The sequence below is a fragment of the Kogia breviceps genome, chromosome 15 (assembly GCF_026419965.1).
Source record: "Kogia breviceps isolate mKogBre1 chromosome 15, mKogBre1 haplotype 1, whole genome shotgun sequence".
In the NCBI taxonomy this organism is placed as follows: Eukaryota; Metazoa; Chordata; class Mammalia; order Artiodactyla; family Physeteridae; genus Kogia; species Kogia breviceps.
The window spans coordinates 65,695,057-65,722,559 of NC_081324.1; the positions used below are offsets into that span (position 1 = coordinate 65,695,057).

Consider the following 27,503-nt stretch of genomic DNA (forward strand, 5'->3'; position numbering starts at 1 on the left):
TTTCTGAATGACAATGAGGACATTTTATTGAGAGTTGATTGGGTGCAGGAGGAAGGGCTGGGGGGACCAGGGTGGGTGGGTAGACCCTCCAGGGGTCCTGTGGCTCCAGTCCCCTGAGGGTGGGGGGACCAGGACCTAAAGGCATTCGGAGGGCGACACTGTCTTCTTCTTGATGCTCCCCTCGTGCGTGACCTGGCAGCTGACACTGTCGTAAGATTTCCACTCGCTGGCCGTCAGGGCCAGGTAGCTGCTGGCCGCATACTTGCCGTTGCTCTGTTTCGAGGGCTGGGAGGTCTCCACGCCCTTGGTGATGGTGTTGCTGCCTGCCGTCCAGGTCACCGTCACGACGCCCGGGTAGAAGTCATTGATGAGACACACCAGGGTGGCCTTGTTGGCGCTGAGCTCGTCAGTGGAGGGCGCGAACAGAGTGACTGAGGGCGCGGACTTGGGCTGACCTGCAAAGTGGGGAAGAGACGGGAGGTCACTGGGGCAGCGTCCACCGCGGGAGCCCCTGACCTCAGGAGAAGCGCACACAGGTGCCCAAAGTCCAGTGCATGGATCCCAGGCGGGCCCTTGCTCCCCTGAGGTCAGGCAGCCTTGGCTGGGGTCGCTCACCTTCTGTCGGGGGATCCTCAGAAACTCTTCCATGTCACCCTCCCAGGTGACCTGGCCAAGCCATTCCATCTGTAGCCTCAGTGTCCCTGTGTGTAACCCGGGCACTCTCCTCCCTCCTCCTGGTTCCTGGAGTCTGACTTTGGAATCTATCCCCGACCTCCTGAGCCCTCATCCCAGCATCAGGCCCTCACATGGCTTCATCCTTCAGGAGCCCAGATGCTTCCTCTGTGAACTGGGTTCCCCCACCCCACCTGCCAGGATCCTAAGTGTGTATGGAGAGGCCCCGAAGCAGAGCCATGTGCACAGCGGGACCTGGAGCCTCCTCTCCTTGCCGGGCACTGGCTCTGCCCCAGCCTGGCCTCAGCCGTTCCGATGAGGGCTGGGTCTGCCTCACCAAAGACCCGGGGTCTCCTCCGAGGCCCCTGTCCATATCCCTGTCCCTCTGCCCTGATTGCAAGGCCCCTCGCCTTGGCTGTCTTCTTGGAGCTGCTCCCCCAGAGGAAAGCACAGCTGTCCCCATACAGCTCCTATGACGACTCTGATTTTATGGGGCAGCTGTGAGCTCTGAGCCCCTGTTCGTGATCTCCTGAGTCTAATGCAACCTTTGAGGCAGGTGGAGTCCAACCCTTGGACGGGTGTGATCCCTGGGCCCCAGGGGGTCAGTGCTCCAGGGACGGAGAAGTCTCTGCCCTACGGGACCCGCTTCTTTCTGAACACCATCCTGGGAGCCTCTGGTCACCTTGTCCCATCTCACCTGTGTCTCAATGTCCCTGTGTCCTCACAGCGCAGCCGGGGCCCAGAGAGCCTCAGCCCAGAGTGAGTGGGACCCCTCTCTCTGCCCTCCATGGGCCTCCCTCGGGCTGCTCCTCTGTGTCCCTGGAGACTGGGTCATAGCTCCTGCCATGTCCCCGACCTCCCCTGTGACCCTCAGCCCAGACCCTGGGGCTTAAAGACTATCTGCAAGGCCACCTCAGTGCCCCTTGTCAGAAGAAGTCTCTGGTCCCTACGCCAGTGTCTGCCCTAAAAGAGGGGAAGGAGCCCCCATTCCTGGACAAAACCCCAGCCCAGGCCCCTGGATGGGCCATGTCCAACCGTTGGACTCTGGAGGTGGCTGCTCCTGCTGTTGGGGTCCTTCCTGCCAGTTACCCCAAGACCAACCTGCCTCCCCAGGTCCCAAGGAGAAAGGTGGGGGTCGGTCCTTAAGCTCGGAGGGCAGAGGGGAAGCAGCCCCCAGAGAGAAAAAAGTGACTTTCCCGAGACAGCAGAGGGTGGGACAGACTGGGAAAGATGTGAGAGCCACTTACCTAGGACGGTGAGATGGGTCCCGCCGCCGAAGATGTACCACGGTGACTGAGACTCAGACCAAAACCCGCCGGGCCAGCACCTGGGGCCTGTCCCCCGGGGGCCAGGATGGAGCAGGGAACTGCTAGGCGTGACAGGCTCAGAGTTGCAGCAGGCGGGGCTGTGTCCTCGGGCTTGGGGGTGGGCACCCCTGGGTGTCCCCATGCCCAGCCCCCTGTCTGAGGAAGGAGCCACTCACACCTTGTCACCCAGTGTGTCCCCCCAACTCTGAGGCTGTCTTGGTGGCCACTGAATCCTCAGTGCTGGTCTGGATGGTGCCGCTGAGTTCCGAGTCCCCTCGGGTGGCCATGGGGTGTGGCAGAGTGAGTCCTGAGCTGGCCTCGACCTGCCCGACCTCTTGTGGCCTCATTTTAGGGCTTCTGGGTGTTCCTTCCCCATAATTTCCCACAGTCCAGCCAGGTAGCTTCCTCCCTGGGCCTGTGGACACCAGGTCATTCCTGGGGAACCCCCATGTGCGGACCCCCTGCCCTGTTGTTTCCACACATTGAGACGCAGTTCAGTTCCTCCTCTTTCATGAAGCCTTCTCTGCTCTCTCAGATCATTGTCTTTCTGTCCATCTGTTTGTCCATCCATCATCCATCCATCCATGTATCCATCATCCATCCATCATTTGTCCATCTGTCCAACAATGTCCCCAAGCACCTGTCTGCCAGGCACTGTTTCACAGGCTGGGACATGGTATGGGGAGCCCTCTTCCTCTCACTCCCATCTCTCCCTGAAACTTCTCAGGTCAAGGCCAACAAGGTCCCCATCCTGGTCAAGTCTGAGGTCCCTTCCCAGTCCCCTGTGTTTTCCCATTCTCTCTGCCTCTGATCCACACTGTGCACTCTGACAACTTCTCAGTGTTCTTGCATCCTTATTTCCAGTCCTGACCTCTGTTTCTGGCTCTAGATTTATGCACATTCTGCCTCCTGAATGCATCTCTGCTTGAATGCCCTACAGACACCTCAAACTCAACATCCCCCATCTAAACTCCTCACAGTTCCCTGCAAAGTTGCTGTCCCTCATTGTTCTCACTTCAGTAGATTTCTCCTCAAGCCAGAGGCCTGGAGTCATCCCAGAATGCTTTCCCCTCATTAAATCACCCTCTGTGTTCTAAGCATCCTACTACAACACAAAATACCCTTAAAATACTCAGAAAAAGAAAAAACACCCAAATCTCACCCTAAGAGTTTATGATGACAAGAATCCTCAAGCTTTGCCAAATCTGATTGTATCTCCCAATGAAGTTTATCTAAGTCAGAAAGTAACCCTTTGCATTGGGACAAGAATTTTTTTAATTCAGCGGTGGAACTATTTGGTCATGGTTGTGTTTAAGGTGTGCACATAAGATTTTTGAAACAAAATTTAATAGAACAGCAATATAAATTCAACACTTATTTCTGATTAAAGAAAGTAAATATCCAGCCTTTTATTAAGTTAATTATCTAAGGAAACATCTTCAACTTGATAAAGAGTATCTCCCGAAACTTATAGCAATCTTCACATTTAAAGGTAAAACCATCTTAAAGGTCAGGGTTCCCACTCTTACTTTTATTATTCAACATATTCTACAGATTCGAGCCAGTGACGTGAGATGATATGGGGGAAAGAGTGTGTTAGGAAAAATGATATAAAATTGTTCTTTGCAGATGATGGGCTAGTTTACTTCAAAAAACAAACAAACAAACAAAACAAAACCCAAGACAATCAGCTGAAGGACTATTAGAACTAATACAAGAGTTAACCCTAATGATTGAACACAAGAGCAACAGGTAACTATTGAGGAGATGAAATTTGGGAAACACTGACAACCTCAATAAAAATTATATTAAAAGCCCTAGGAATAAACAACACAAAATGTGCAAGATTTGCATGGATAAAATATAACACAACTTGACTAATGGACACAACAGCAAAGACATTAATTCCTCTCAAATGAATCCATATACCTCATGAAATTACAAGCACAACATCAAAGGAATAATTTTTGAAAATTAGTGAACCAATTCTAAAGTCTAACAGTAAGAATAATGATGGAGAATAGACACAAATATTCTGAATGAGAATAATAACAACGGGGTTGTTCTCTACCAGGTACCGAAACACATTGTAAAGCTACAATAATTAAAACAGGGTAGAAAGGATGTGGGAATTGATCATTAGATCAACAGAACCACAGAGAGGATGTGATAAATCCAGAATTCAGTATTGGATAAAATCTATATTTGTATTCAACAAATACATGATGATTGGCTCTCCATTTGGAAAATATATAAGGTTATATTCCTACCTACACAAAAATAAACTCCAGGTGAAGTAAAAACAAACACCGAAACAATGAAAGTACCTGAATAAAATAGAAAAAAAAAAAAGAAATGAATATGCCTTCTCTATGTTTGCCACAGATCACAGAAACTGTAAAGAAAAACCACCAATCTGACATGTAAAAATTAAAAAGGTTTTATGGTGAAAGACCCCACAAACAAAAGGTGTAAAACAGATCAGGGAAAAATATTTACAATGTACATACTTAATAAGGGGTTACTATCCCAAATAGATGGAGAGTTTCTTATAGATATTTAAGAAAATAAAACCAAATGAACGAAAAATAAACCGGGCAAAATTATGACTGGTAAATTCACAGAAGAAATTAAATCAGTCAATTAAAAATATGAAAGAAAAATAAGTTTCACCAAAGATCAAATAAACAAACAACAAACTTTTGTTCTCAGTTTTGTTCATCAGACATGAAAAATAAAAAAAGATCCGCCCTGTCACATTATTGGCAACAATGGAGAGGGAAAGGCACTGTCATTCACTGTGGTGAGAGTAAGTTGGAAAAGGCTTTTGGGAGGACCACTGGCATCTCCTATGAAAATTTCAAAGCCTGTTCTCTCTGATCCAGCAATCCCACTTTTAGGCATCTATCCCGTGGAGATACACAGTGTACTTAGTATGGGTACACAGCTATACACGTGGGGGTTTCCATGTAGCATCTCTTGTAATTTACATTTTTAAGTGGAAACGACCTAAATGTCCATTAACGGGGAATCATTAAAGACATGCTGCTTCATCCAAACTTTGAAGTCTTACAAAGCTGTGTGGAGAACATGGGGGATCCATATGGGCTGATACAGAAAATCTCAACAGACTGTTGAAAAAGCTAGTTGCAGGCTAATATACTTCTGTGCTTAATCTTTTTTTAAAACACATATTACTCTGGTATTAAAAATTATTTTAGAAGATAAAAATGAAATATATCTTCTTGTGAACATTTTCATAACTACAGAAAGTTATAAAGTAAAAATTGAAACTAGATGAAATCTCACCTGCCAGAGACACACCATTGACATTTTTCTACACTTTTTTTTTTTTTTTTAACATCTTTATTTGAGTATAACTGTTTTACAATAGTGGGTTAGTTTCTCCTTTACAACAAAGTGAATCAGTTATACTTTTTCTACACTTTTGACAGGCTTTTGAAAATGCATACATACTTTAAAAACCCAATTTCAGAAATACAATTTTGGAGGTTTGTGTAAGATTCCTTATGATGGATATTCCATGCTGTATATTGTCACACCCTTTCTGCTGGATGTTTAGGTTATTTCCAGTTTTCTCCTATCATTAATAATGTTGAGTTCCTTGCTTATAAACCTTTGGTTACATCTTTGGTTGTTTCCCCCCACCCTCTGCTCAGGATGAATTCCTAGAAGTGGAATTACAGAATTTAAAGAAATATGCTTTCCTTTATGACTCACTGCATATTGCTAAAAAGGGTGTACATTTTGGTCTTTTATAGACAGTTCGTGACTGTGCCCGTTCCTCCCCATCATGATAATGTCACTTTAAATTCACTTGCCAATTCCATAGGAGATATTGGTACCTGGTCACCATGGACCAACACCCCCTCCCCATCGCCTTTCCACTGCCCCTTCTCCATCCTCTAATCTGGCCTCACACTGGTCTCTAATCTGGAGCCATTTTTTCAAAACACGAACCTGACTCTGACAGCTCCCCACTTAAATCCTTCAGTGACTCCTCCTGGACCCCAGGATAAAAGATGAGGTGTACAAGACCCCAGCAGTCTGCACCCCACTCTCTCCAGCTCCGGAAGCTCCCTGAGGGCCTGTGCCACCTCATTCTCCTCCTCGGATCCCCCACCATTCCCTCTGCCTGGAGTGCCCCGTCACGTGTCAGCACCCTGGATCTGTAAGACTGGCTCGGGCATCCCTCCCTCCCATCTTACTGCTCCTAAAATGGCCCATGGGTCTGCCCAATGCCTGGACATGACCCTGTTTGGTTCAGGCTTGGCCCCAGTTAAACACTCAGGAATTTAGTTGAGGAGTTGGACCCCTTGGGGGACACCAAGCCAAACCCTTGCTTCCTTCTCGGGATGCCTTGTAAACTGCCCTTTCTCTTGCACCATTTTCTTAAAACACAGGACATGCTGGTGCCTGTTCAGTCCTGGGATTTCTACAGTCCTGGGACCGTGCCCATGTGCTGTGTGAACTTGGGCAGTTTGCCTCACCTTTCTGGACCTCTATCCCTGTCTGTAAGATGGGGATGATGGCAGGACCTGCCTTGTGGGGCTGCTGCCCTAAAGTGATTAGTGCCTTCTGGGTACGTCCTGCCCCTGCCACCCTGTTTCTTCCCTGCTCAGAGGTCCAGGGCGAGGCAAGCGAGGCACCAGTCTTGGGCACAAAACTTAAGGGACACCAAAAAAACCCAGTCATTGAGATAAATAGTACTTTAATACAATATTAAGAAAGAAGAATCAATACAAACAAATCCACACTAGACAAAATGTCAACACTTTAAATAAAGCCACTGTCTGCTCAGGCCCCTTCTTTACGGATGATTCTCCCTTCTTGCCCCTCTCCTCTATAGTCATTCACCCCTGTGACCCATCAAAGGGACCTCCAGTCCCCCTGTACCACAACTCCCTTGGCCTCTTACCTGTCCCACAGTCTCCGCAGTCTGGATGGGATTCTACCTGCCGGGGCTTCCATGTGGGGGGCCATGCTGCCATCGGGGGCAGCAGGCCATGCGTGGGCCCAGTACTATTAGAGGCCAGGGCTGCCTGAGGACAGAACTCTGACCCCTGGGGTCCCCATGGGCCCACCTGGCCTGACCTGGGCCTCACGTGCCCTCAGGGTCAAAGGCACCTCGGCCGACCTGCTGGTGTGGGCTCTCTGGAGGGGGATCAGCAGGTGCCCCCAGTTCCCCTCGCTGGCAGTGGCCATCCCAGTGCATCCTGGCCCGCGTGGCCCTGTCCTCTGCCTGGGCCTTTTCCTTCCCTGACCCCAGCACCCGGCCCCCTTTGGGATCTATGGCTGTTACTCCTGGGGGGCCTCTCCCAGGGGGGCCTTTGCTAACTGCTCTGCTGTGGTCAGGATCCAGGGCTCAAGGGCTTCACACAAAGCCCGCCCACCAGCCCCACCCCTGGCTCCCTGGGTCGGGCACACCCGCCCCGTTCTCCTTCGCTGTTCTGCAACTGCTTCCCCGGGCTGTGGAGCATCTCCCTGGGGCCTGGAGGGGCTGGGGAGGGCCGCCGAGTGCCCGTGGAATAAGAGTCAGTGAGGCCTGAGTGCAGTGGCCTGGGGCTTCTCTTCTGACCAGTCCTCTGGCTTGGTCCCTGCAGCCTTCACTCCGGCCAGTCAAGATCGCCCTTCCTTGGTTGGTTTGGCCAAGTCTGGCTAGTGTCCCTGGTCAACTCCTCACTCAGCTTCTCAGCCAGGAAAGGACCCTGCGGGAGGGATTCTATACCCCTCGTTCAAGAAGAAACGTCAAGTCATGAATGTTGACACCATCCAGACCGAAGTCCCCTCTGGGCCTCAGTTTCCTTATCTGTAAAATGGGGGAAGTTCCTTTGCCATAAGAAGGCCTTGAGGATCAGTGTGATCACGTGTCTGCTTAGGTTTGGGTCCGTTTTGAAGCCCAGGAAGATAACACACGATACAGTGATGTAGGGATGCTGTTTATCCAGTGCTGACAACCGGGCCGGCTCTCTGCTGAGCTGAGATTTTTTTTTTTTCTCCCCTGTTTGAAGTTGATTAAATTGATGTTCAACCAGATTCCGTACTTTCCTGATGCCACACCGTCAAGAGGCCTGGTCCTCACCCAGCTCCAGGGCATGCCCCTCCCTCTAGGTCCCGGTGCTGTCAGGCTGCTGAGTATAGGAAGAGCTCCAAGTGGCAGGTTGTAAGTTCCCACTGTCACAGCCAGCACCTACCCTCTAGCTTTTCAGTTGCTCCCTGGTCACAGAAGCTTGAATACCTATGTCAACTTAAGTCCAGCTCTGCAGCCCTCCCAATCTTCTGCTTCAGCAAATCTGAAAGAGGCCTCCCAGGGATGGACCCCAAAGTGACTTTCCTGGGAGGGCCCTTTCAGAGGTGTCTGGCCCGTGTTTTGAGGCCGATGCTCCTTAACTTTCCTGCTACATTTGGTGAAAATCAGTCCAGCCTGTTCCATGGGATGCGCTAACAGGCACACAGCCTGGGACTTCATTTTCTTCACATAGATAAGGGTCCCTGGGAGACAATGTCAATGGATCTCTGTATTTCTGCACGTCTCACGAGCAAAGGAATGGATTGCCTTTGTTTTGGCTCATCTTTTCGAGGATGTTTGTGTAATGAATGACACTGGAGGGTAGAGATAGCGTCTCCCTCTGGAGCAAAACATGCTTACTGGCCGGCAGAAAAGATCCCCAGCTTGGATGTGCAGGTGTCTCCTGGCCCCTTTGCATCACCCTGTGGGGCTCAGAGAACCAGTGCAGGACGATGCTGTTATGCCGGCTGTCTCTCTTGCTGGGAGTAACAAGCTGGCCTTTGTCTCCAACCCAGCATCTTGTGTCCGCCAGCATCTGTGCAACTGCAGCGGGCTCACTTTTTAGCTTGCGGGCAGGAACAAATCCAGACCCTCCACAGCTCTTGATAATGACAGTTATGATGGGGGAAGGAGGGAACGAAGGTGATGACGATGATCAAAACCTCACAGTTTGACCAAACTCATAGAGCAGCTTTGCAGGAACCCCAGGCTGCCGGGCCCGGTGCTGAGGGCTGGACTACACAGCACACACACACAGATCCTTGGCCTTGGACATGGGCCAGGCATTGAATGGTAACGGGGTGTGTGCGCCCTACCAGCCAACATGCAGGATACGGGGGAGCCCCTGGGAGGCCCTGATCCAGTCCAGCTTCTCCCCATTGTGGTGCTTGGCCCACGCCAGCCTGGGACCTGGGCCTCTTGCACCTTGGGGGTTGCTTTGCCCCTGCCCCAGAGTCCAGGCTGAATCTGCTCCCTCCCCACACCCCTGTGTGGGTGACGCTCACCCACTGCCTGGGGCCCAGAAGCTGTGGTTCCCCCCACCCACTGGGGACAGCCCCAGATTTCGGGGAGAAAAAGGGGCTGTCCCTGAACTCGGTGATTCCAGTTGTGCCCCATCCTCCACCCTGTACCTGCCACGGCCTCTGGGCAGCCGCCACCGCAGACCTCATCCTCCTGTGGTGGCTGCAGTCGGAAATCCTGGTCTGGCTGGACCCTGGGGACCCTTGGGGGGTGGGCAGGGCCTTCCCAGCTGGTACAGCTGCAGCTCTGGCTGCCCAGGCCTGTCCCCGCCCCCTCCCTGGACAGAGAATGGCCGAGGGCTGGATTCAGGCTGAGCCAGAGAGGTCTGGGTCCAGCTGTCCTGCTCAGCAGACCTCCTGCTCAGGGTCCCTGGCTCCTCTGTGCCCCACCCCCGCCCGTCTCCCCTGGAGCGGAGGGGTGTGTCGTGTCCAGTCACTTCTGCCCTGCTCCCGTGTCAGAGGGCGTCCCCTGCCTCCTCCTGGTCAGCCCCTTGCCCATTCTCCATCCCACAGGCCCCAGAAACCCTGCCTATAGTCACAGTGGAGTCTTCTCTCCCAGGCCTAGGTCTCCCCAGCTCCCCACTCCCCTCCATCCCCAAAACTTAAGCGGTTGGTCCTTCTCTTAACATCTTCAGTGTTTTACTCTTGGGGCCTGGAGGGTCTGAGGCAGAGGGGGACAAAATGTCCGTCTGGAGATATGACAACTTTTCTGGAATCAGGATCTGGCTCTGTGGTTCCTGAGGTCCCTCTGAAGGGTGCCCGGGGAACCCTGAAGATCCCAGCTCCTCTGGCGATCCTGCGGGTGCAGCCCCCAACCTGAACTCTCCTCCAGCAAATGGGGAGAGAATCCTGCTGCTTCTGGAGATGTCACAGACTCACCGACCTGGTAGCTCCTTCTACGGACGAAGAAACTGAAGCACAGAGAGGGAGAATTTCTTTCCTAAGACACACAGCTACTTGGTGTAAAGACCATGTCCTGGGACTTACCAGTACCAGCTGGAGACCTGGGAGGACCAGCCTTTTTGGACATAGGGGTGGGGCCCAGCCTGGAACTGGGGGCTTTGGAAAATTTCTGTGCTTTAACCTCTAACTCTCCCAGTCCAGCCACCGGGGATGCAGCCCGAGGGGGAAAGCCCAGTAGGGGGCAGCAGAAACCAGCTGTCGAGGGAGGCAATACCCAGAAAATGTGGCTCTCAGAAGTGGGAGGTGGGAGACCTGGAGGTGGGGTCGGGGGGTTCCCGTGAGGGGGAGGAAGGGGTGCAGGGGCTGGACTCCGTTCTTCATCTTCCTGGAGCCCCGGCTTGTCCTGGGCTGGTGGGTGCTTACGGTGAGTCACACCAGTGCATGGTCATATCGTCACTTTACTTACTGTTTCAATAAGTAAATATGGATTTTGGGGGGCTTTAATTTCAATTTTTAAAAATATTGCATTAAAAAAAATATTGCATTAAATATTATTTATTTATTTATTTTTAATTTGGCCGTGCCACGAGGCTCACGGGATCTTAGTTCCCCGACCAGGGATTGAACCCGTGACCTCATCAGTGACAGCGTGGCGTCCTAACCACTGGACCTCCAGGGAATTCCCAAAATATTATTTTTCTTGATTACTGAGTTTTGGGGCACTTCCTTAAATTTCTCAGGTAAGGAGGGTGTCTTACTCATCTCACTCTAGTCTTGGCTGTGTCTGGAACTTGGGAGAAACCAGTTACCTCCAGCTCAAGGAACTGCTTTTTGCAGGGTCTGCCCACCCCTTCCCTGCGCTGGAGTGGGCATGGCCAGTGCCCAGCAGGTCCTGACCCACCTGACCAGGTGGGTTTATATTTGTAGGGCAGAACCTGTTTTCCAGGTCCTTTCCAAAGGCTTGGACTGACACCTGGGAGGGGTACACTCCCACGGTGAGGAGACCCCACTTTGGCAGGTGGTGGCTTTGTAGCAGCCATTGGTCCTTTAACTGTTCCACCAGCAACTATCAGCCCGGTGAATCCTCCTGGGACCCTGGGAGGGTAGTCCAGACTTACACATTCTCACATCCTTGTTCCATTCATAGGAAATGCTTCCGTCCTGATGGCTAACAAGACTAATGTGATTTATATTCAATTCTTACTTCATTCTTACTAAAAGCCAAACACCTAAACACTCTGACATTTATTTCTCACTATACATGGTGTCCAATAGTATCTGTTGCTAATTAAATAACAACAAATAGCCTTGTGACTTACCTTGTTTTTAAAAAGTTATAAATGTAGGTAAATGAACGCAGAAGGTCTACATCATTTTGGTTTGGTTTTGGTTTTGGTTTTTTTTTTGCGGTACGCGGGCCTCTTACTGCTGTGGCCTCTCCTGTTACAGAGCACAGGCTCCAGACGCGCAGGCTCAGCGGCCATGGCTCATGGGCCCAGCCGCTCCGCGGCATGTAGGATCTTCCCGGACCGGGGCACAAACCCCTGTCCCCTGCATCGGCAGGTGAACTCTCAACCACTGCGCCACCAGGGAAGCTGGATCTACATCACTTTAACGTTGATCTCACCAGACAGACACATCCTTAAATTTTCAGTGATTTATGACGTTCCTCAAAATGCCCACTAACACGTTTACTTATTTTGACAAATACAGTGGGAAGGCTTCTAACAGAACTTCGTCCGAATAGTACATTTGGCAGTGAGGACTGGCTGTGCAAATTAGATCACTCCGTCAGACTCTTCCATAGATTGAATGATTCAAGTCAGCAGCTTCAGGTTTGGGAGGAAGCATATACTCAAAACACATGATAAGATGCAAGTATTTTTCTCAAAAGATATCGTGTTGTCAAAGCTGCACTAAGATGACAGATATTTAAATTTTCCCCAATCTTTATATCTTCTTTCACAAGGGGCCTCTTAAGTAAAGGAGTAATACATTTAACTAGTAAGTTCTGCTCAAGCCTTCTCGGTGTTTATCCCCGAGAATATGAATGACAAGTGGCTGGGTGACACCTCTCTGAGGATGGTTCCCCAAAAAGCTGACTCTGGGATGGAGCCGGCTTGCAGGCTCTCCCAGTATATTAGGCAATGAGCCCTCATCCCTGAGGGGTCTGGAGGTGCATCGAACTGCCTCCCACACGAGTCCTCTTGAAGTCGGGTGGTGTCCAATCCTTTGCTTTCCACAAAATTACAAGAGTATGAAACGGAGCTGTCAGCTGATAAATCATTTAAAGAAACTATTTTTGACCATCAACCACGAACGATTTTTGGCATATAACTAGGAAGGAGTTCATATCAGGCAGTGACACTGTATTACAAGATTCCTATTGATGGACCAGAGTTTCTCCATGTTTCATATAGAAACGCAAGCCAGGACAGCTTTGATGCTGGACTTCATTCTAGAGGTAAATTATATTAATTGATGGATCCACGAATCAACACTAGTTAATAGTTATTTATGAAAATGTCAATGCATTTATGTTGTTTTGATCAAATTCTGCTGCTAATTATTAGGATATAACAATGTGGGAGAAACCTTTTAGCGCTCAAAATCACGGGAAATGAAAAAAATTCAGAAATTTTAAATGAATGTACATTATTATGACAGACATGTATGATAGGATAATGAATGAGATTTTCAGGTATGAAAATGTATGAGCAGACCAAATGTAGTAAGGGATGTGGAATGAAAACAAGTCTAAGGAGAAGGAAAGATGGATATTATAGAAGAATTTTAAGGACAGTGGATATCAAATCATGATGATTTTTAGACTCCGATGAATATCTGTAAAGGAGTGATGTGAACATTTTACAATATTCTGATGACAATTTTCAGATGTCAAGTTACAAAGGATCAGGCATCGTGGGGAAGCCCGGTTCTTAGAGGGTTGTGGGCAATGGGGTTGAGTGCCCGCCTCAGGGTGTTTCAGGGAGGCCCTGGGTCTCAGTGCAGGACGATCAGGCACAAGTGACAAGAATGACCTCCGTGAGTCAGGGGCCACCAGCGGTCACCAGGAGCCGGAAGCTTTCCTTCCTGTATCTGGAATCTTCCCCCCACTCCTGAGAGAAGCCAGTGGAGAAGCTGAGCCTGGAGAGGGGACACGGCTGTCCTAGGACTCAGCTGCCAAGGGGAACCCTCTGGTCCAAGGGTGCTGACGACAGTCTCCAAGACTCACGACCGAATCCCCACTCGCCATTTCTCAGCAGGATAAACAGAGGCCCTGAGAGCACAGAGGACACCCGAGCCTCAGGCCTGCCCTCCAGCTGCTCCGAGGTGGGTGGAGTGAGCGCCGAGCCAAGCAGGGAGGTTAGGGTCTCACTTCCCCATCTGCCTGTGTCACCGTGAGTCAATGCCAGCTGCACCCACTGCCATCAGCTACTGCACAGTAATAGTCGCCCTTTGCTGATGCAGGGGACACAGGTTCATGCCCCAGTACGGGAAGATCCTACATGCTGCGGACCGGCTAGGCCCGTGAGCCACGGCCGCTGAGCCTGCATGTCCGGAGCCTGTACTCCGCAATGGGAGAGGCCACAACAGTGAGAGGCCCGCGTACAGGAAAAAAAAAAAAAAATCGCCCTTGTCCTCGTCCTGGGCCCTGCTGATGGTCAGGATGGCCGTGTTCCCTGAGTTGGATCCTGAAAACCTGTCAGGGATGCCAGAGGGCCTCTAGATATCATGATAGATGACCAGCACTGGGGCCTGGCCCGGCTTCTGCTGGTACCAGTAAGCACTTTTACTTCCAATGTTGTTCCCCCTACATATAATCCTGGCCGTCTGTCCCAGGGACACTGACACCGAGGGCAACTGAGTCAGTTCATAGGAGGACACAGTGCCTGCAGGAGAGAAAAGGACAGGTGGGCTGGAGGTGAAGAACCCATGTCCAGAGACACCCATCTGCCTGGCCTGAACTAGGCTCCAAAGATTCTCTGGGCCCTGAGGGCGCAGCCTCCCGTCAGTCTCAGCCCCAGTGGCTCATGGGCCTGGCTGGTGGATGGAGCCTATGAACAAATGAGAACACCCCTCACTTTCTCTGGCAGGTGCAGCCCCTCGGGGCTCACACACAGCAGTGAGCACAGTGGGGAGATTTCAGCCCCTCCAGCCCCCCATCCTGCAGCAGGGCCAGGAGTCTCCTGTCCCCACGGGCAGCGCCCTGCTGAGCTCAGAGTCAGGGCCAGACCTGTCCCCAAGCCTTGGGCCAGGGGTGGGTGTGAGCCTGCAGGCAGCACCTGTGCCATGAGCCAGGAGGCCGAGGTGGAGGGGTCCAGGCCCAGATCTGGGGAAACTAGGCCAGACCTGTCACTGTTTGTCCACAGTCCTCCTGGGGCTGGAGGAGAGTGTGAGCCAGACAGGGAAGGGGTTTGTGTCTCACTTCCCCATCTGCCTGTGTCACTGTGAAGATAACCACCTAAACCACAGTAATAATCAGCCTCGTCCTCAGCCTGGGCTCCGCTGATGGTCAGGGTGGCTGTGTTGCCTGAGTTGGAGCCAGAGAATCGGTCAGGGATCGCTGAGGACCGCTTGCTATCATCATAAATGACCAGCACTGGGGCCTGGCCTGACTTCTGCTGGTACCAGTTAGCAGAATAGCTTCCTACGTTGTCTCCCTGGCAGGTGATCCTGGCCGTCTGTCCCAAGGCCACGGACACCGAAAGTGGCTGAGTCACCTCAGAAGAGGCCACAGAACCTGCAAGAGAGGAGAGGAGAGTGAGGGTGAGGAAGAGGGTCTCCACCCTGCAGCCTCCTGCCCCTGCAGCAGCTCCTGTGCTGAGCTGAAGTTCAGGAACAGGCTGAGCTCTGGTCACTTTTTGGGCTGAGCCTGGGGGCAGCACCTGTGCAGAGAGTGAGGAAGGTGAGCAGGAGAGGGGTCCAGGCCATGGTGGAGTCGCCCTGAGCTCTGCCTCTGAGCTCACAGCTGGGGTGGGGCCTCGGGGCCTCTCTTATCCTCAGAAGGGGTGTCCTCATGCAAATCTCCTTCCTGCCACCTTTGGCCTTGTGACCGGCTCGCTGCTGAGCAGAGAACAGCTGGGATCCAAGGAGGACTTAAACTGGGACCTGAGCTCCAGGCCTGAGCTCAGGTCCCCAGAACTCTATCTGGTGCTGAGTGAGAAAGGCTGCCCCTGCCCCAGCATGTGCACACACGTCTCAGTCCGCTCCTGGGCTCCCCTCTGGGCCTCGGGGACACACAGGCGTCCTCTCTGCGGATGAGGTTATCGTGTGGTGGGCTGGACAGTGCCGGAAGCTGGCCCCGCGGGGACCACGGTCATGCTGCTGCGAGAGCCCAGAATTCCAGCGGCAGACACAGTGACACTGCTCATGGACCTCGGGCAGAGTTTTTATTATATTTCTTTAAAGTTTTTTTTTTTTTTTTTTGAAGTATAGCTGATTTACAATGTTGTTTTAGTTTTAGGTACACAGCAAAGTGATTCAAATCAACATACATATTCTTTTTCAGTTGATGTTTAAAACAAAGAAGGAAAAATGTCTTCCTTATCTAGACCTAGGCAAGAATTCTTGGTCTTGAAAATACATGCATGATTTGTAAAAGGAAGAACAGAAATTGAAATGTATAAAAGTGAAAAGCATTTGTTCTATAAAAGTCCTTTTTATGGAGTTGAAAAATCCAGTAAAGTGGGAGAAAATACTTTCCACTCACATATTCATCAAAACAATTGTATATACATTAAAAAGTTTGTCAAAACTAATCAATAAACAAAACAAGGAAAATTCAAGCGGAATTTGGGAAATGATGTGAACAGACATTTTTTCGGGACTGTACAGAGGTCAGATGAGCACATGGGAAGATGGTCCCCATGAGTCACTAGGGGAATGTCAATCACACCCTAAAGAGTTGCCCCTAAACACCAGTCAGAATGGAGCAGGTGGGCTAAAGCAAAAAACAGTGGCAAAAGCAACGCCGGCTGCGCAGCTGAGGGGCTGATCGCTCAGGTGTTGCTGGTAGGACTATAAAGTGGTACAGCCACCCTAGAAAACAGCTTTGCAGCTACTATGAAACTAAACACGCAATTACTGTACAATCTAGGAAGTGTACCCTTGGGATTTTATTTCAGAGAAATGAGGACTAATGCTCCCATAAACACGTATACGCAAGTGTTCCCAGCTCCTGTCTTAGTCAGCTCAGGCAGCCATGGAAAAATACCACCCACATGTTGCTTAAACACCACAAATTTATTTTCCATGGTTCTGGAGGTCAGAAGTCTGTGATCAAGATGCCCTAATATTGTTTTTAGTGCAAGCTCTCTCCCGGCTCCCTGAAGGCACTTTCTGGCTCTGTCCTTAGAAGGTCTGTGTCAGTGGCTCACTTGGGGTTGGGGGTGTGTTTCTGGTCTCTTCTTATAAGGTCACTAATCCTATGTCCACAGGTGCGGACCAACCTGGGAGGAGATACCGTCCTCCACCCTGTTCATCAGTCACTTTCACAGACAGGATGACAGTGTTCTCACCCAGACCCTGACCCGATTATGACCTTGACCAGAGAGATGCCCTCGAATGGGTGTCCATCTCTCTCTGATCGAGTCCATGGGACAGAACCCTCCCTGGTGGGTCGTCATCTAAGCACAGCAGGGTATGGTCTCATCGTCTTCCCCTTTTCCATCCTAGTCCTCACATCCTGCCGTCTGTCCCTCTGTGTGTCCGTCGCAGGCTCCTGCTGTCTTCACTTCTTAGCAGCACAGGCCCCGGGGCGTGTGGATGTGGTGGGACCCGCATGGGGATGGGTCTACTCACTGCCATCCTCCTGGCTCCCTTTCCTACAGTGTAAGGGGGGCAGGACACTCCCCACTAGAGGGACCTGCAGGAGGCCTTGTTTAGGACAAAGTCACAGCAAACCCTTGGAGAGAATAACCCTTTCTGGCTTGGGGTGACAGGAGAGGGCCCCGTGTCCCTGTGAGTCCTGGTAGAGTCAGGGACAGAGGTCACTACAGGACGGAGTCCTGATGTCCTGTCCAGTCCTGCCCCCAGGCCCCCTCTCCATCCTTCCCCGGGAGACCAGCCGCCTCCTCCTGTCCTGCCCCCATGGACTCCTCCAGGCCACAGGCAGCTCCTGGACTTTCCCTCTCAGGCCTCAGTCACTGGGGGTCCGACTGGGGTAAGGGGACCATATTCTCCAGCTCAGCATCCCCATTCCCCAAGCCTGCTGCTGTCCCAGTGGACATTGTGCTGGCCGGTCCCTAGAATGTCCTGTGGGTGAATGGGGAGCCATTCTTGGCACCAAAGCTGAGACACTTCCCAGCAGAAGAAGCTTGGGCCGAGCTCCAAGTCTGTACTGCCACAGACCCCCTCACGGCTCCCTGACTCCCTAAGGACCCAGTTCTGCACCCACCATGGGGTCAGGGTTCCCATCCTCCCTCCCCAGATGACCAGTGCTTCCTGCTGAGCCCTCAGTGCTGGCCAGGGTCCTGCTCTGCACCCGGGGCACCCAAGTCAGGACACTTGGTACCATGACCTGCATGTCGCCTCTGGATGCCAAGATCCATGTTCCTTCCCTGAGAGACCTGGAGCACAGGGCCTGGGAGCTACTGGGGACAGGTCAGCTCAGCTCAGCCCTTCCCCAGTGTCCTGTTCTGCCCTGGGCTGGGCTGGTCTCTCCCAGCATTGTCCACACAGGCCTGTGAGGAGGAACCAGAATCCCATCTCATCAAAACCACCTAAATTTTAACGTGTGTCTGCCTCTCCCTGGGGGAGACTTGGGGAGAGGTTGGGGGTGAGGGGTTTGCAAGGGGAAGACTCGAAGGTCAGGACTCCGGGGACAGACAGGGAGCAGCTCGCCATGGTGCCGTGGGACGGGGGGCATAGGAGGGAGGTTTTGGCCTCTCTTCCCCTTTGTCTGTGTCTCTGTGGTATCCATATTGGCCATCAGTTTTATAGCTGACACCACAGATAAACGCAGTCTCGTCCTCAGACCTGATGTTGGCGATGGTCAGGTAGTGCTCAGCCACACAGCTGGAGCCTGAGAAGCGGTCCGGGATCCCGTCCCCATTGGTGACGCTTCCATCACTGGTCAGCTTCATCAGATACCTAGGGGCCTGCCCTACTCTCTGTTGATACCACTCAATGTCGTATGTGCTGTGCTCACTGCTCAGGGTGCAGGTGAGCTTGGCCGAGCCTCCCATGGGAGAAGATGTGGACGGGGTCTGGGTCAGCACAGGCACAGCACAGAGACCTGCAGACTGAAATGCAAGGGTTGGCTGATGGCCCTGACGCTGGGCAGGTGACCCTGAGGACTGTGCAGGAGGGAGGGGCTGGGATGCCCCCGAGTCCCTGGGCCACTCTGACCTGTGTTGAACAGGAGGGGCAGGAGGTAGAAGGGCACCCAGGTCCTGGTGAGAGGTCCTTCTGCGAGCTCTGCACTGAGGCTGCCCAGCTGGACTGGCCTCTCCAGGTCTCTGTCTTATCCTCTCCCCTTGCAGATAGAAAAGGGAGGAGCAGTGAATGCAAATCTACTCCTCCTTCCCCATCCTGTGTCTCAGCTCCTGGTTGAGCCCTGAGCACAGGGGCCTCACGCTGGGGACTCCCTGGGGTCAGAAGAAGGGCCACGTGTGGGTTTCAGAGAGATTTACTCTCCTCAAGAGAAGTGTCTTCAAGGCAGCGCCAGTCATGCCCTTTGCACTTGAGCCCTCCCCAGGGGATGGACCTATGAGGGTCCCAGCCAGGACCCACAGTGCCCCCTGCTGCCCCCCGGATGGATGTCTTCCTACACGTCTAACTATTTTAATAGAACGACAACTTTTTTTTTTTTTTTTTTTTTTTTTTTTTTTTTTGCGGTATGCGGGCCTCTCACTGTTGTGGTCTCTCCCGTTGCGGAGCACAGGCTCCGGACGCACAGGCCCAGCGGCCATGGCTCGCGGGCCCAGCCGCTCCGCGGCATGTGGGATCCTCCCGGACCAGGGCACGAACCCGTGTCTCCTGCATCAGCAGGCGGATTCTCAACCACTGCGCCACCAGGGAAGCCCTAGAACGACAACTTTTGAGCCCCCAGTCTATGCCAGAACCTTGGTGAATTTCCTGCAGCACCTCACCTGGCATCATAACAATCCCACAGCGACCTCTGCTGAAGGCACAACCTCTCCCCAGTCTAATGAGGAAGAGCAATCATTGGGAGGGTAAAGGATTCTCCCAGATTCCCCCAGACAGGGGTGCATGGGTCAAGATTCCATCTGAGGGATTGACTTCTGAGCCTGACCTTTCAACCCCCTCCCCACCCTGCCCCTCAAAACCCCCCATAGTTTACTCCATTGCTACTCCAGGCCTCCTGAGCCCCTCCTGTCTACCACTCACTCTTCTGTATTCAGGTGATCGTATCCAGTGTCAATAAAATATTCCTGATGATCCACCTTTCCGTCTAGATCTATTCACAAAATATGACTTGTGGGGTTTATGGAAATGATCTCCCTACTGAAAGGGATGATGTGACACTATTTACTGAAAAATGTACAGACTATTGTCATTCATTTCACAGACTATAATAAAAATGTGTTTAACGATTCAGAACCATCTTTAAAATTGTAGTTGTATTTACTATCTTGCCTTTGAGAAAGAAGTCACACGGATACATGTATTAAATCTCCTCATTTTGGGGTACCCTCAATATCCCTGGTCTCGGTCGAAAATGGATCAGCAGTTCCTCTCCAGCAACGACCCTGGACTTGAGACCCTCCATGACCTCTTGGTGTGATGCGTATGTACTACAGGCGCGGTTACCCCAAGGAAACCTCATCCATCTCACCTGCTCTGTCCAACATGGTGGCCACAAGCCAATGAGGCTAGGCTGCTGAACATGCAATGTGGGTGGTCCCAGTGACATGTGCTGTACATGTGAAATCCCAGCACATTTCAAAGATTTAGGATAGTGTAGTGTAGAATGTATCAATATTTTTATATTTAATTCATATTGAAATGATATTTTCAAGTAATTCAGTTAAGCAAAACCTATTATGGAAACTAACTGCATCGGTTTCTCCTCATTTTTGAAAAAGTGTTTACTGGATAATTTAAAATTACATATGTGGTCGAAATAGTGTATGTAACAGATAGGGCAGCACTGCAAAGTCACATTATCAGTCATCTGTGTCTGAAATAGGAGAGAGAACTTTCTAGCACATTCAGGAAAGGCCATGTCTTAGCTTTGGAAGCACGACGAGAGGCCACAGGAAGGTGGGGGTGTCCAGGAGCTCGGGCGGAGGGACGTCTTTGCTGCTGGGTCTGCCCCGTTCCAGTTCTGACTTGAAACAAGTTGCTCTGCCCTTCATGCCTCAGCTTCCGCATCTGTAAGATGAGATATAATGGGGATGCTTGTTCATTGATTATTTGTGATTAAACAAGTTAATAAGTAGGAAGAATGTGGATGGGTCTTGATATGTATTAAGCACACATGAATATTTACTCCTCTTCCATCTATGAATATCCTTAATCCTTATCCATATACTTAATAGAAAGCAGAGACAGTGGAATAGTGGATGTAGGAATGGGATGGAAAGGAAAAGTCTTGGGTTTGGGATTTGCCACTGACACAATTTTCTGGCCACACCAAAATACACAAACATATTGTAGGACCTCTAACAATTGCCAGTTGAAGTCCTAACCACCAGTGCCCAAGAGGGGGACCTTATTTGGAAATAGGGTCCATTCAGATGTAATTACTTAAGGTGAGTTCATATTGGATTGAGGGCCCCCTAAACCCCTTCAGTGCGCCCACCAGATATCAGGAGCTCTGTTCCAGGTCCGGTGGACACCCTCACCCCCTCCTGCTGGCCTCCTTAGTCTTTCTAAGGCCACTTGGGGTTGGAGCTTAACTGTCCTAAACTCATCAAACTGAGCTTGTGTCAGACTCTAGACCCTGGAATGATGGGCAAAATTTGTTAAGAGGAGACTTTTTCTCAGGCCACACGGGTGGGTTTTGGGCAGGGGATGTATCTCTCATCATTTTTTGGGGGGGTGGTCTGTGTTTGATTTTGAATCGTTTCTACTGCTATTTCATCAAGTTCACTGATCTTCCTCTGCAGCATCTATGTGCTCTCAGTCTCATCCAGTTTATTTTATTCTCAGATGTTGTAGTTTTCATTTGCAGAAATTCAAAGTGGATCATGATTTTACACTCTGTGTCTCCATGTAACATGTCCAATCTTTCTTCAACATCAAGAACAAATGGACTATAACTATGAAAGTTGCTTTTGTGTCCTTGTCTATCAAATACATCATCTGGGCCATTCAGGGCAAGTTTGGATTCACTGATTTTTGTACTTATTCTGACTCTTATTTTTCTGATTTCTTACAAGAAATTTTGATATTCAGGTATTGTGAATCTTTCCTTGTTAGGGATAAGATATTTTGTTTCTCCGTGTGTTCTTTCTTTCTTATTTTTTTTAGTTTCAACCAAGGTACTTGGTCACAGTTAAATCTTTTCTGTACTTGCTTTTACCCTTTTTTAGATGACTCCAGGAGACACGACCTTGGGGGGACTGTCTCTGCAACGACAGCCCTCCCCAGGGAGGGCACAGCTGGGAGCTGCCAGGGGCTCCAGCATGGGTGGGAGGTGGGTGAGCCCGGAGGAGGGACGTGGGGGTCCCCACTCTGTCCACTGTGCTGCTTTGCCTTGTTTGGTGTCCCAGGTTGTCACGGGATCCTGGAGGTTCCAGAGCTCTGACGAGCTGGGTGGTTCTGAGCATCCATCCAAGAGATTTGGGTTGATGAGTGGCCAGTCAGCACCACGTGGACATCCGGGCTCCAAGAGCACTGGGTCTCTGCCCTCTCTGTCTGTCCTTCATTTGGGCCTTATTTCCTCAAGTCAACACTGCAGCCCAGACACTGAGACAGCCTGGTCCTGCCAGTCCATAATCACTCCTGACTGGCTGTGCAGAGCCTGCCTGGAGGGCTGGGAGGAGGGGCAGCCTGGGGGGCTCAGATCTTGAGGAACGAGTCCAGACCTGTCACTGCTTTGTTCATAGTCCTCCTGGGGCTGGAGGAGAGTGTGAGCCAGACGGGGAGGGGGTTTGTGTCTCACTTCCCCGTCTGCCTGTGTCACTGTGAAGATAACCACTGCTGTCAGCTGACGCACAGTAATAGTCAGCCTCGTCCCCGGCCTGAGCCCCGCTGATGGTCAGGGTGGCTGTGTTGCCTGATTTGGAGCCAGAGAATCGGTCAGGGATCCCTGAAGGCCGCTCGCTATCTTCATAAATGACCAGCACAGGGGCCTGGCCTGGCGTCTGCTGGTACCAGCTAGCATAATAGCTTCCTACGTTGTCTCCCTGGCAGGTGATCCTGGCCGTCTGTCCCAAGGCCACGGACACCGCAGGTGGCTGAGTCAGCTTAGAAGAGGCCACAGAACCTGCAAGAGAGGAGAGGAGAGTGAGGGTGAGGAAGAGGGTCTCCACCCTGCAGCCTCCTGCCCCCTGCAGCAGCTCCTGTGCTGAGCTGAAGTTCAGGAACAGGCTGAGCTCTGGTCACTTTTCAGGCTGAGCCTGGGGGCAGCACCTGTGCAGAGAGTGAGGAAGGTGAGCAGGAGAGGGGTGCAGGCCATGGTGGAGACGCCCCGAGCTCTGCCTCTGAGCTCATAGCTGGGGTGGGGCCTCGGGGCCTCTCTTATCCTCAGAAGGGGTGTCCTCATGCAAATCTCCTTCCTGCCACCTTTGGCCTTGTGACCGGCTCCCTGCTGAGCAGAGAACAGCTGGGATCCAAGGAGGACTTAAACTGGGACCTGAGCTACAGGCCTGAGCTCAGGTCCCCAGAACTCTGTCTGGTGCTGAGTGAGAAAGGCTGCCCCTGCCCCAGCATGTGCACACACGTCTCAGTCCGCTCCTGGGCTCCCCTCTGGGCCTCGGGGACACACAGGCGTCCTCTCTGCGGATGAGGTTATCGTGTGGTGGGCTGGACAGTGCCGGAAGCTGGCCCCGCGGGGACCACGGTCATGCTGCTGCGAGAGCCCAGAATTCCAGCGGCAGACACAGTGACACTGCTCATGGACCTCGGGCAGAGTTTTTATTATATTTCTTTAAAGTTTTTTTTTTTTAATTTTTGAAGTATAGTTGATTTACAATGTTGTTTTAGTTTTAGGTACACAGCAAAGTGATTCAAATCAACATACATATTCTTTTTCAGTTGATGTTTAAAACAAAGAAGGAAAAATGTCTTCCTTATCTAGACCTAGGCAAGTATTCTTGGTCTTGACAACACATGCATGATTTGTAAAAGGAAGAACAGAAATTGAAATGTATTAGAATGAAAAGCATTTGTTCTATAAAAGTCCTTTTTATGGAGTTGAAAAATCCAGTAAAGTGGGAGAAAATACTTTCTACTCACATATTCATCAAAACACTTGTATATACATTAAAAAATTTGTCAAAATTAATCACTAAACAAAACAAGTAAAATCCAAGTGGAATTTGGGAAATGATGTGAACAGACATTTTTTCGGGACTGTACAGAGGTCAGATGAGCACATGGGAAGATGGTCCCCATGAGTCGTTAGGGGAATGTCAATCACACCCTAAAGAGTTGCCCCTAAACACCAGTCAGAATGAAGCAGGTGGGCTAAAGTAAAAAACAGTGGCAAAAGCAACGCCGGCTGCACAGCTGAGGGGCTAGTCGCTCAGGTGTTGCTGGTAGGACTATACAGTGGTACAGCCACCCTAGAAAACAGCTTTGCAGCTACTATGAAACTAAACACGCAATTACTGTACAATCAAGGAACTGTACCTTTGGGATTTTATTTCAGAGAAATGAGGACTAATGCTCCCATAAACACGTACATGCAAGTGTTCCCAGCTCCTGTCTTAGTCAGCTCAGGCAGCCATGGAAAAATACCACCCACATGTTGCTTAAACACCACAAATTTATTTTCCATGGTTCTGGAGGTCAGAAGTCTGTGATCAAGATGCCCTAATATTGTTTTTAGTGCAAGCTCTCTCCCGGCTCCCTGAAGGCACTTTCTGGCTCTGTCCTTAGAAGGTCTGTGTCAGTGGCTCACTTGGGGTTGGGGGTGTGTTTCTGGTCTCTTCTTATAAGGTCACTAATCCTATGTCCACAGGTGCGGACCAACCTGGGAGGAGATACCGTCCTCCACCCTGTTCATCAGTCACTTTCACAGACAGGATGACAGTGTTCTCACCCAGACCCTGACCCGATTATGACCTTGACCAGAGAGATGCCCTCGAATGGGTGTCCATCTCTCTCTGATCGAGTCCATGGGACAGAACCCTCCCTGGTGGGTCGTTATCTAAGCACAGCAGGGCATGGTCTCATCGTCTTCCCCTTTTCCATCCTTGTCCTCACATCCTGCCGTCTGTCCCTCTGTGTGTCCGTCACAGGCTCCTGCCGTCTTCACTTCTTAGCAGCACAGGCCCCGGGGCGTGTGGATGTGGTGGGACCCGCATGGGGATGGGTCTACTCACTGCCATCCTCCTGGCTCCCTTTCCTACAGTGTAAGGGGGGCAGGACACTCCCCACTAGAGGGACCTGCAGGAGGCCTTGTTTAGGACAAAGTCACAGCAAACCCTTGGAGAGAATAACCCTTTCTGGCTTGGGGTGACAGGAGAGGGCCCCGTGTCCCTGTGAGTCCTGGTAGAGTCAGGGACAGAGGTCACTACAGGACGGAGTCCTGATGTCCTGTCCAGTCCTGCCCCCAGGCCCCCTCTCCATCCTTCCCCAGGAGACCAGCCGCCTCCTCCTGTCCTGCCCCCATGGACTCCTCCAGGCCACGGGCAGCTCCTGGACTTTCCCTCTCAGGCCTCAGTCACTGGGGGTCCGACTGGGGTAAGGGGACCATATTCTCCCACTCAGCATCCCCATTCCCCAAGCCTGCTGCTGTCCCAGTGGACATTGTGCTGGCCGGTCCCTAGAATGTCCTGTGGGTGAATGGGGAGCCATTCTTGGCACCAAAGCTGAGACACTTCCCAGCAGAAGAAGCTTGGGCCGAGCTCCAAGTCTGTACTGCCACAGACCCCCTCACGGCTCCCTGACTCCCTAAGGACCCAGTTCTGCACCCACCATGGGGTCAGGGTTCCCATCCTCCCTCCCCAGATGACCAGTGCTTCCTGCTGAGCCCTCAGTGCTGGCCAGGGTCCTGCTCTGCACCCGGGGCACCCAAGTCAGGACACTTGGTACCATGACCTGCATGTCGCCTCTGGATGCCAAGATCCATGTTCCTTCCCTGAGAGACCTGCAGCACAGGGCCTGGGAGCTACTGGGGACAGGTCAGCTCAGCTCAGCCCTTCCCCAGTGTCCTGTTCTGCCCTGGGCTGGGCTGGTCTCTCCCAGCATTGTCCACACAGGCCTGTGAGGAGGAACCAGAATCCCATCTCGTCAAAACCACCTAAATTTTAACGTGTGTCTGCCTCTCCCTGGGGGAGACTTGGGGAGAGGTTGGGGGTGAGGGGTTTGCAAGGGGAAGACTCAAAGGTCAGGACTCCGGGGACAGACAGGGAGCAGCTCGCCCTGGTGCCGTGGGACGGGGGGCATGGGAGGGAGGTTTTTGCCTCTCTTCCCCTTTGTCTGTGTCTCTGTGGTATCCATATTGGCCATCAGTTTTATAATTGACACCACAGATATATGCAGTCTCGTCCTCAGCCTGGATGTTGGCGATGGTCAGGTAGCGGTCAGCCCCAGAGCTGGAGCCTGAGAAGCGGTCCGGAATCCCGTCCCCCTTGGTTACGCTTCCATCACTGGTCAGCTTCATCAGAAACCTAGGGGCCTGCCCTACTCTCTGTTGATACCACTCAATGTAGTATGTGCTGTGCTCACTGCTCAGGGTGCAGGTGAGCTTGGCCGAGCCTCCCATGGAAGAAGATGCGGACGGGGTCTGGGTCAGCACAGGCACAGCACAGATACCTGCAGACAGAAATACAAGGGTTGGCTGATGGCCCTGACACTGGGCAGGTGACCCTGAGGGCTGTTCTGGAGGGAGGGACTGGGAGGTCCCCGAGTCCCTGGGCCACTCTGACCTGTGTTGAACAGGAGGGGCAGGAGGTAGAAGGGCACCCAAGTCATGGTGAGAGGTCCTTCTGCGAGCTCTGCACTGAGGTTGCCCAGCTGCACTGGCCTCTCCAGGTCTCCGTCTTATCCTCTCCCCTTGCAGCTTGAAAAGGGAGGAGCAGTGAATGCAAATCTACTCCTCCCTCCCCATCCTGTGTCTCAGCTCCTGGTTGAGCCCTGAGCACAGGGGCCTCACGCTGGGGACTCCCTGGGGTCAGAAGAAGGGCCACGTGTGGGTTTCAGAGAGATTTACTCTCCTCAAGAGAAGTGTCTTCAAGGCAGCGCCAGTCATGCCATTTGCACTTGAGCCCTCCCCAGGGGACTTGGACCTATGAGGGTCCCAGCCAGGACCCACAGTGCCCCCTGCTGCCCCCAGGATGGACGTCTTCCTACACATGTAGCTACTTTAATAGAACGACAACTTTTGAGCCCCCAGTCTATTCCAGAACCTTGGTGAATTTCCTGCAGCACCTCACCTGGCATCATAATAATCCCACAGCGACCTCTGCTGAAGGCACAACCGCTTCCCCAGTCTAATGAGGAAGAGCAATAATTGGGAGGGTAAAGGATTCTCCCAGATTCCCCCAGACAGGGATGCATGGGTCAAGATTCCATCTGAGGGATTGACTTCAGAGCCTGACCTTTCAGCCCCCTCCCCACCCTGCCCCCTGAAACCCCCCCATAGTTTCCTCCATTGCTACTCCAGGCCTCCTGAGCCCCTCCTGTCACCACCCTCTCTTCTGTATTCAGGTGATCCGTATGCAATGTCAATAAAATATTCCTGATGGTTCACCTTTCCATCCAGATCTATTCACAAAATATAACTTTATGACTTGTGGGGTTTATGGAAATGATCTCCCTACTGAAAGGGATGATGAGACACTATTTACTGAAAAATGTACAGACTATTGTCATTCATTTCACAGACTATAATAAAAATGTGTTTAACGATTCAGAACCACCTTTAAAATTGTAGTTGTATTTACTATCTTGCCTTTGAGAAAGAAGTCACACGGATACATGTATTAAATCTCCTCATTTTGGGGTACCCTCAATATCCCTGGTCTCGGTCGAAAATGGATCAGCAGTTCCTCTCCAGCAACGACCCTGGACTTGAGACCCTCCATGACCTCTTGGTGTGATGCATATGTACTACAGGCGCGGTTACCCCAAGGAAACCTCATCCATCTCACCTGCTCTGTCCAACATGGTGGCCACAAGCCAATGAGGCTAGGCTGCTGAACATGCAAT

General features: G+C 51.5%; 1 protein-coding gene and 1 gene segment (V, D, J or C); both read right to left on the reverse strand.

Moving 5' to 3' along the window:
* On the reverse strand, positions 1–22,825 carry LOC131742401 (immunoglobulin lambda-1 light chain-like). Its single transcript, XM_067015810.1, has 4 exons — positions 22,758–22,825; positions 22,338–22,611; positions 1,920–1,999; positions 1–455 (listed from the first exon to the last, which is right to left on the reverse strand). The coding sequence occupies exons 1-4, from the start codon at positions 22,801–22,803 to the stop codon at positions 136–138; spliced, it is 720 nt and encodes a 239-aa protein (XP_066871911.1). The 5' UTR covers positions 22,804–22,825; the 3' UTR covers positions 1–135.
* Positions 22,826–24,583: 1,758 nt separating this feature from the next.
* On the reverse strand, positions 24,584–26,297 carry LOC136792657 (immunoglobulin lambda variable 4-3-like). The segment is given in 3 exon segments: positions 24,584–24,727; positions 25,723–26,108; positions 26,222–26,297. Coding segments are annotated over 3 exon segments (576 nt in total).
* Between the last annotated feature and the right edge of the window lie 1,206 nt (positions 26,298–27,503).

Bases quoted from the DNA above. Each gene is read 5' to 3' on its own strand.
- LOC131742401 (XM_067015810.1), bottom strand. From the start codon at position 22,803: ATGGCCTGCACCCCTCTCCTGCTCACCTTCCTCACTCTCTGCACAG. The intron at 22,612-22,757 runs GTGCTGCCCCCA...CCTCTCTTGCAG, and splicing joins CTTCCTCACTCTCTGCACAG to GTTCTGTGGCCTCTTCTAAG. The intron at 456-1,919 runs GTAAGTGGCTCT...CCCACTTTGCAG, and splicing joins GACCCATCTCACCGTCCTAG to GTCAGCCCAAGTCCGCGCCC.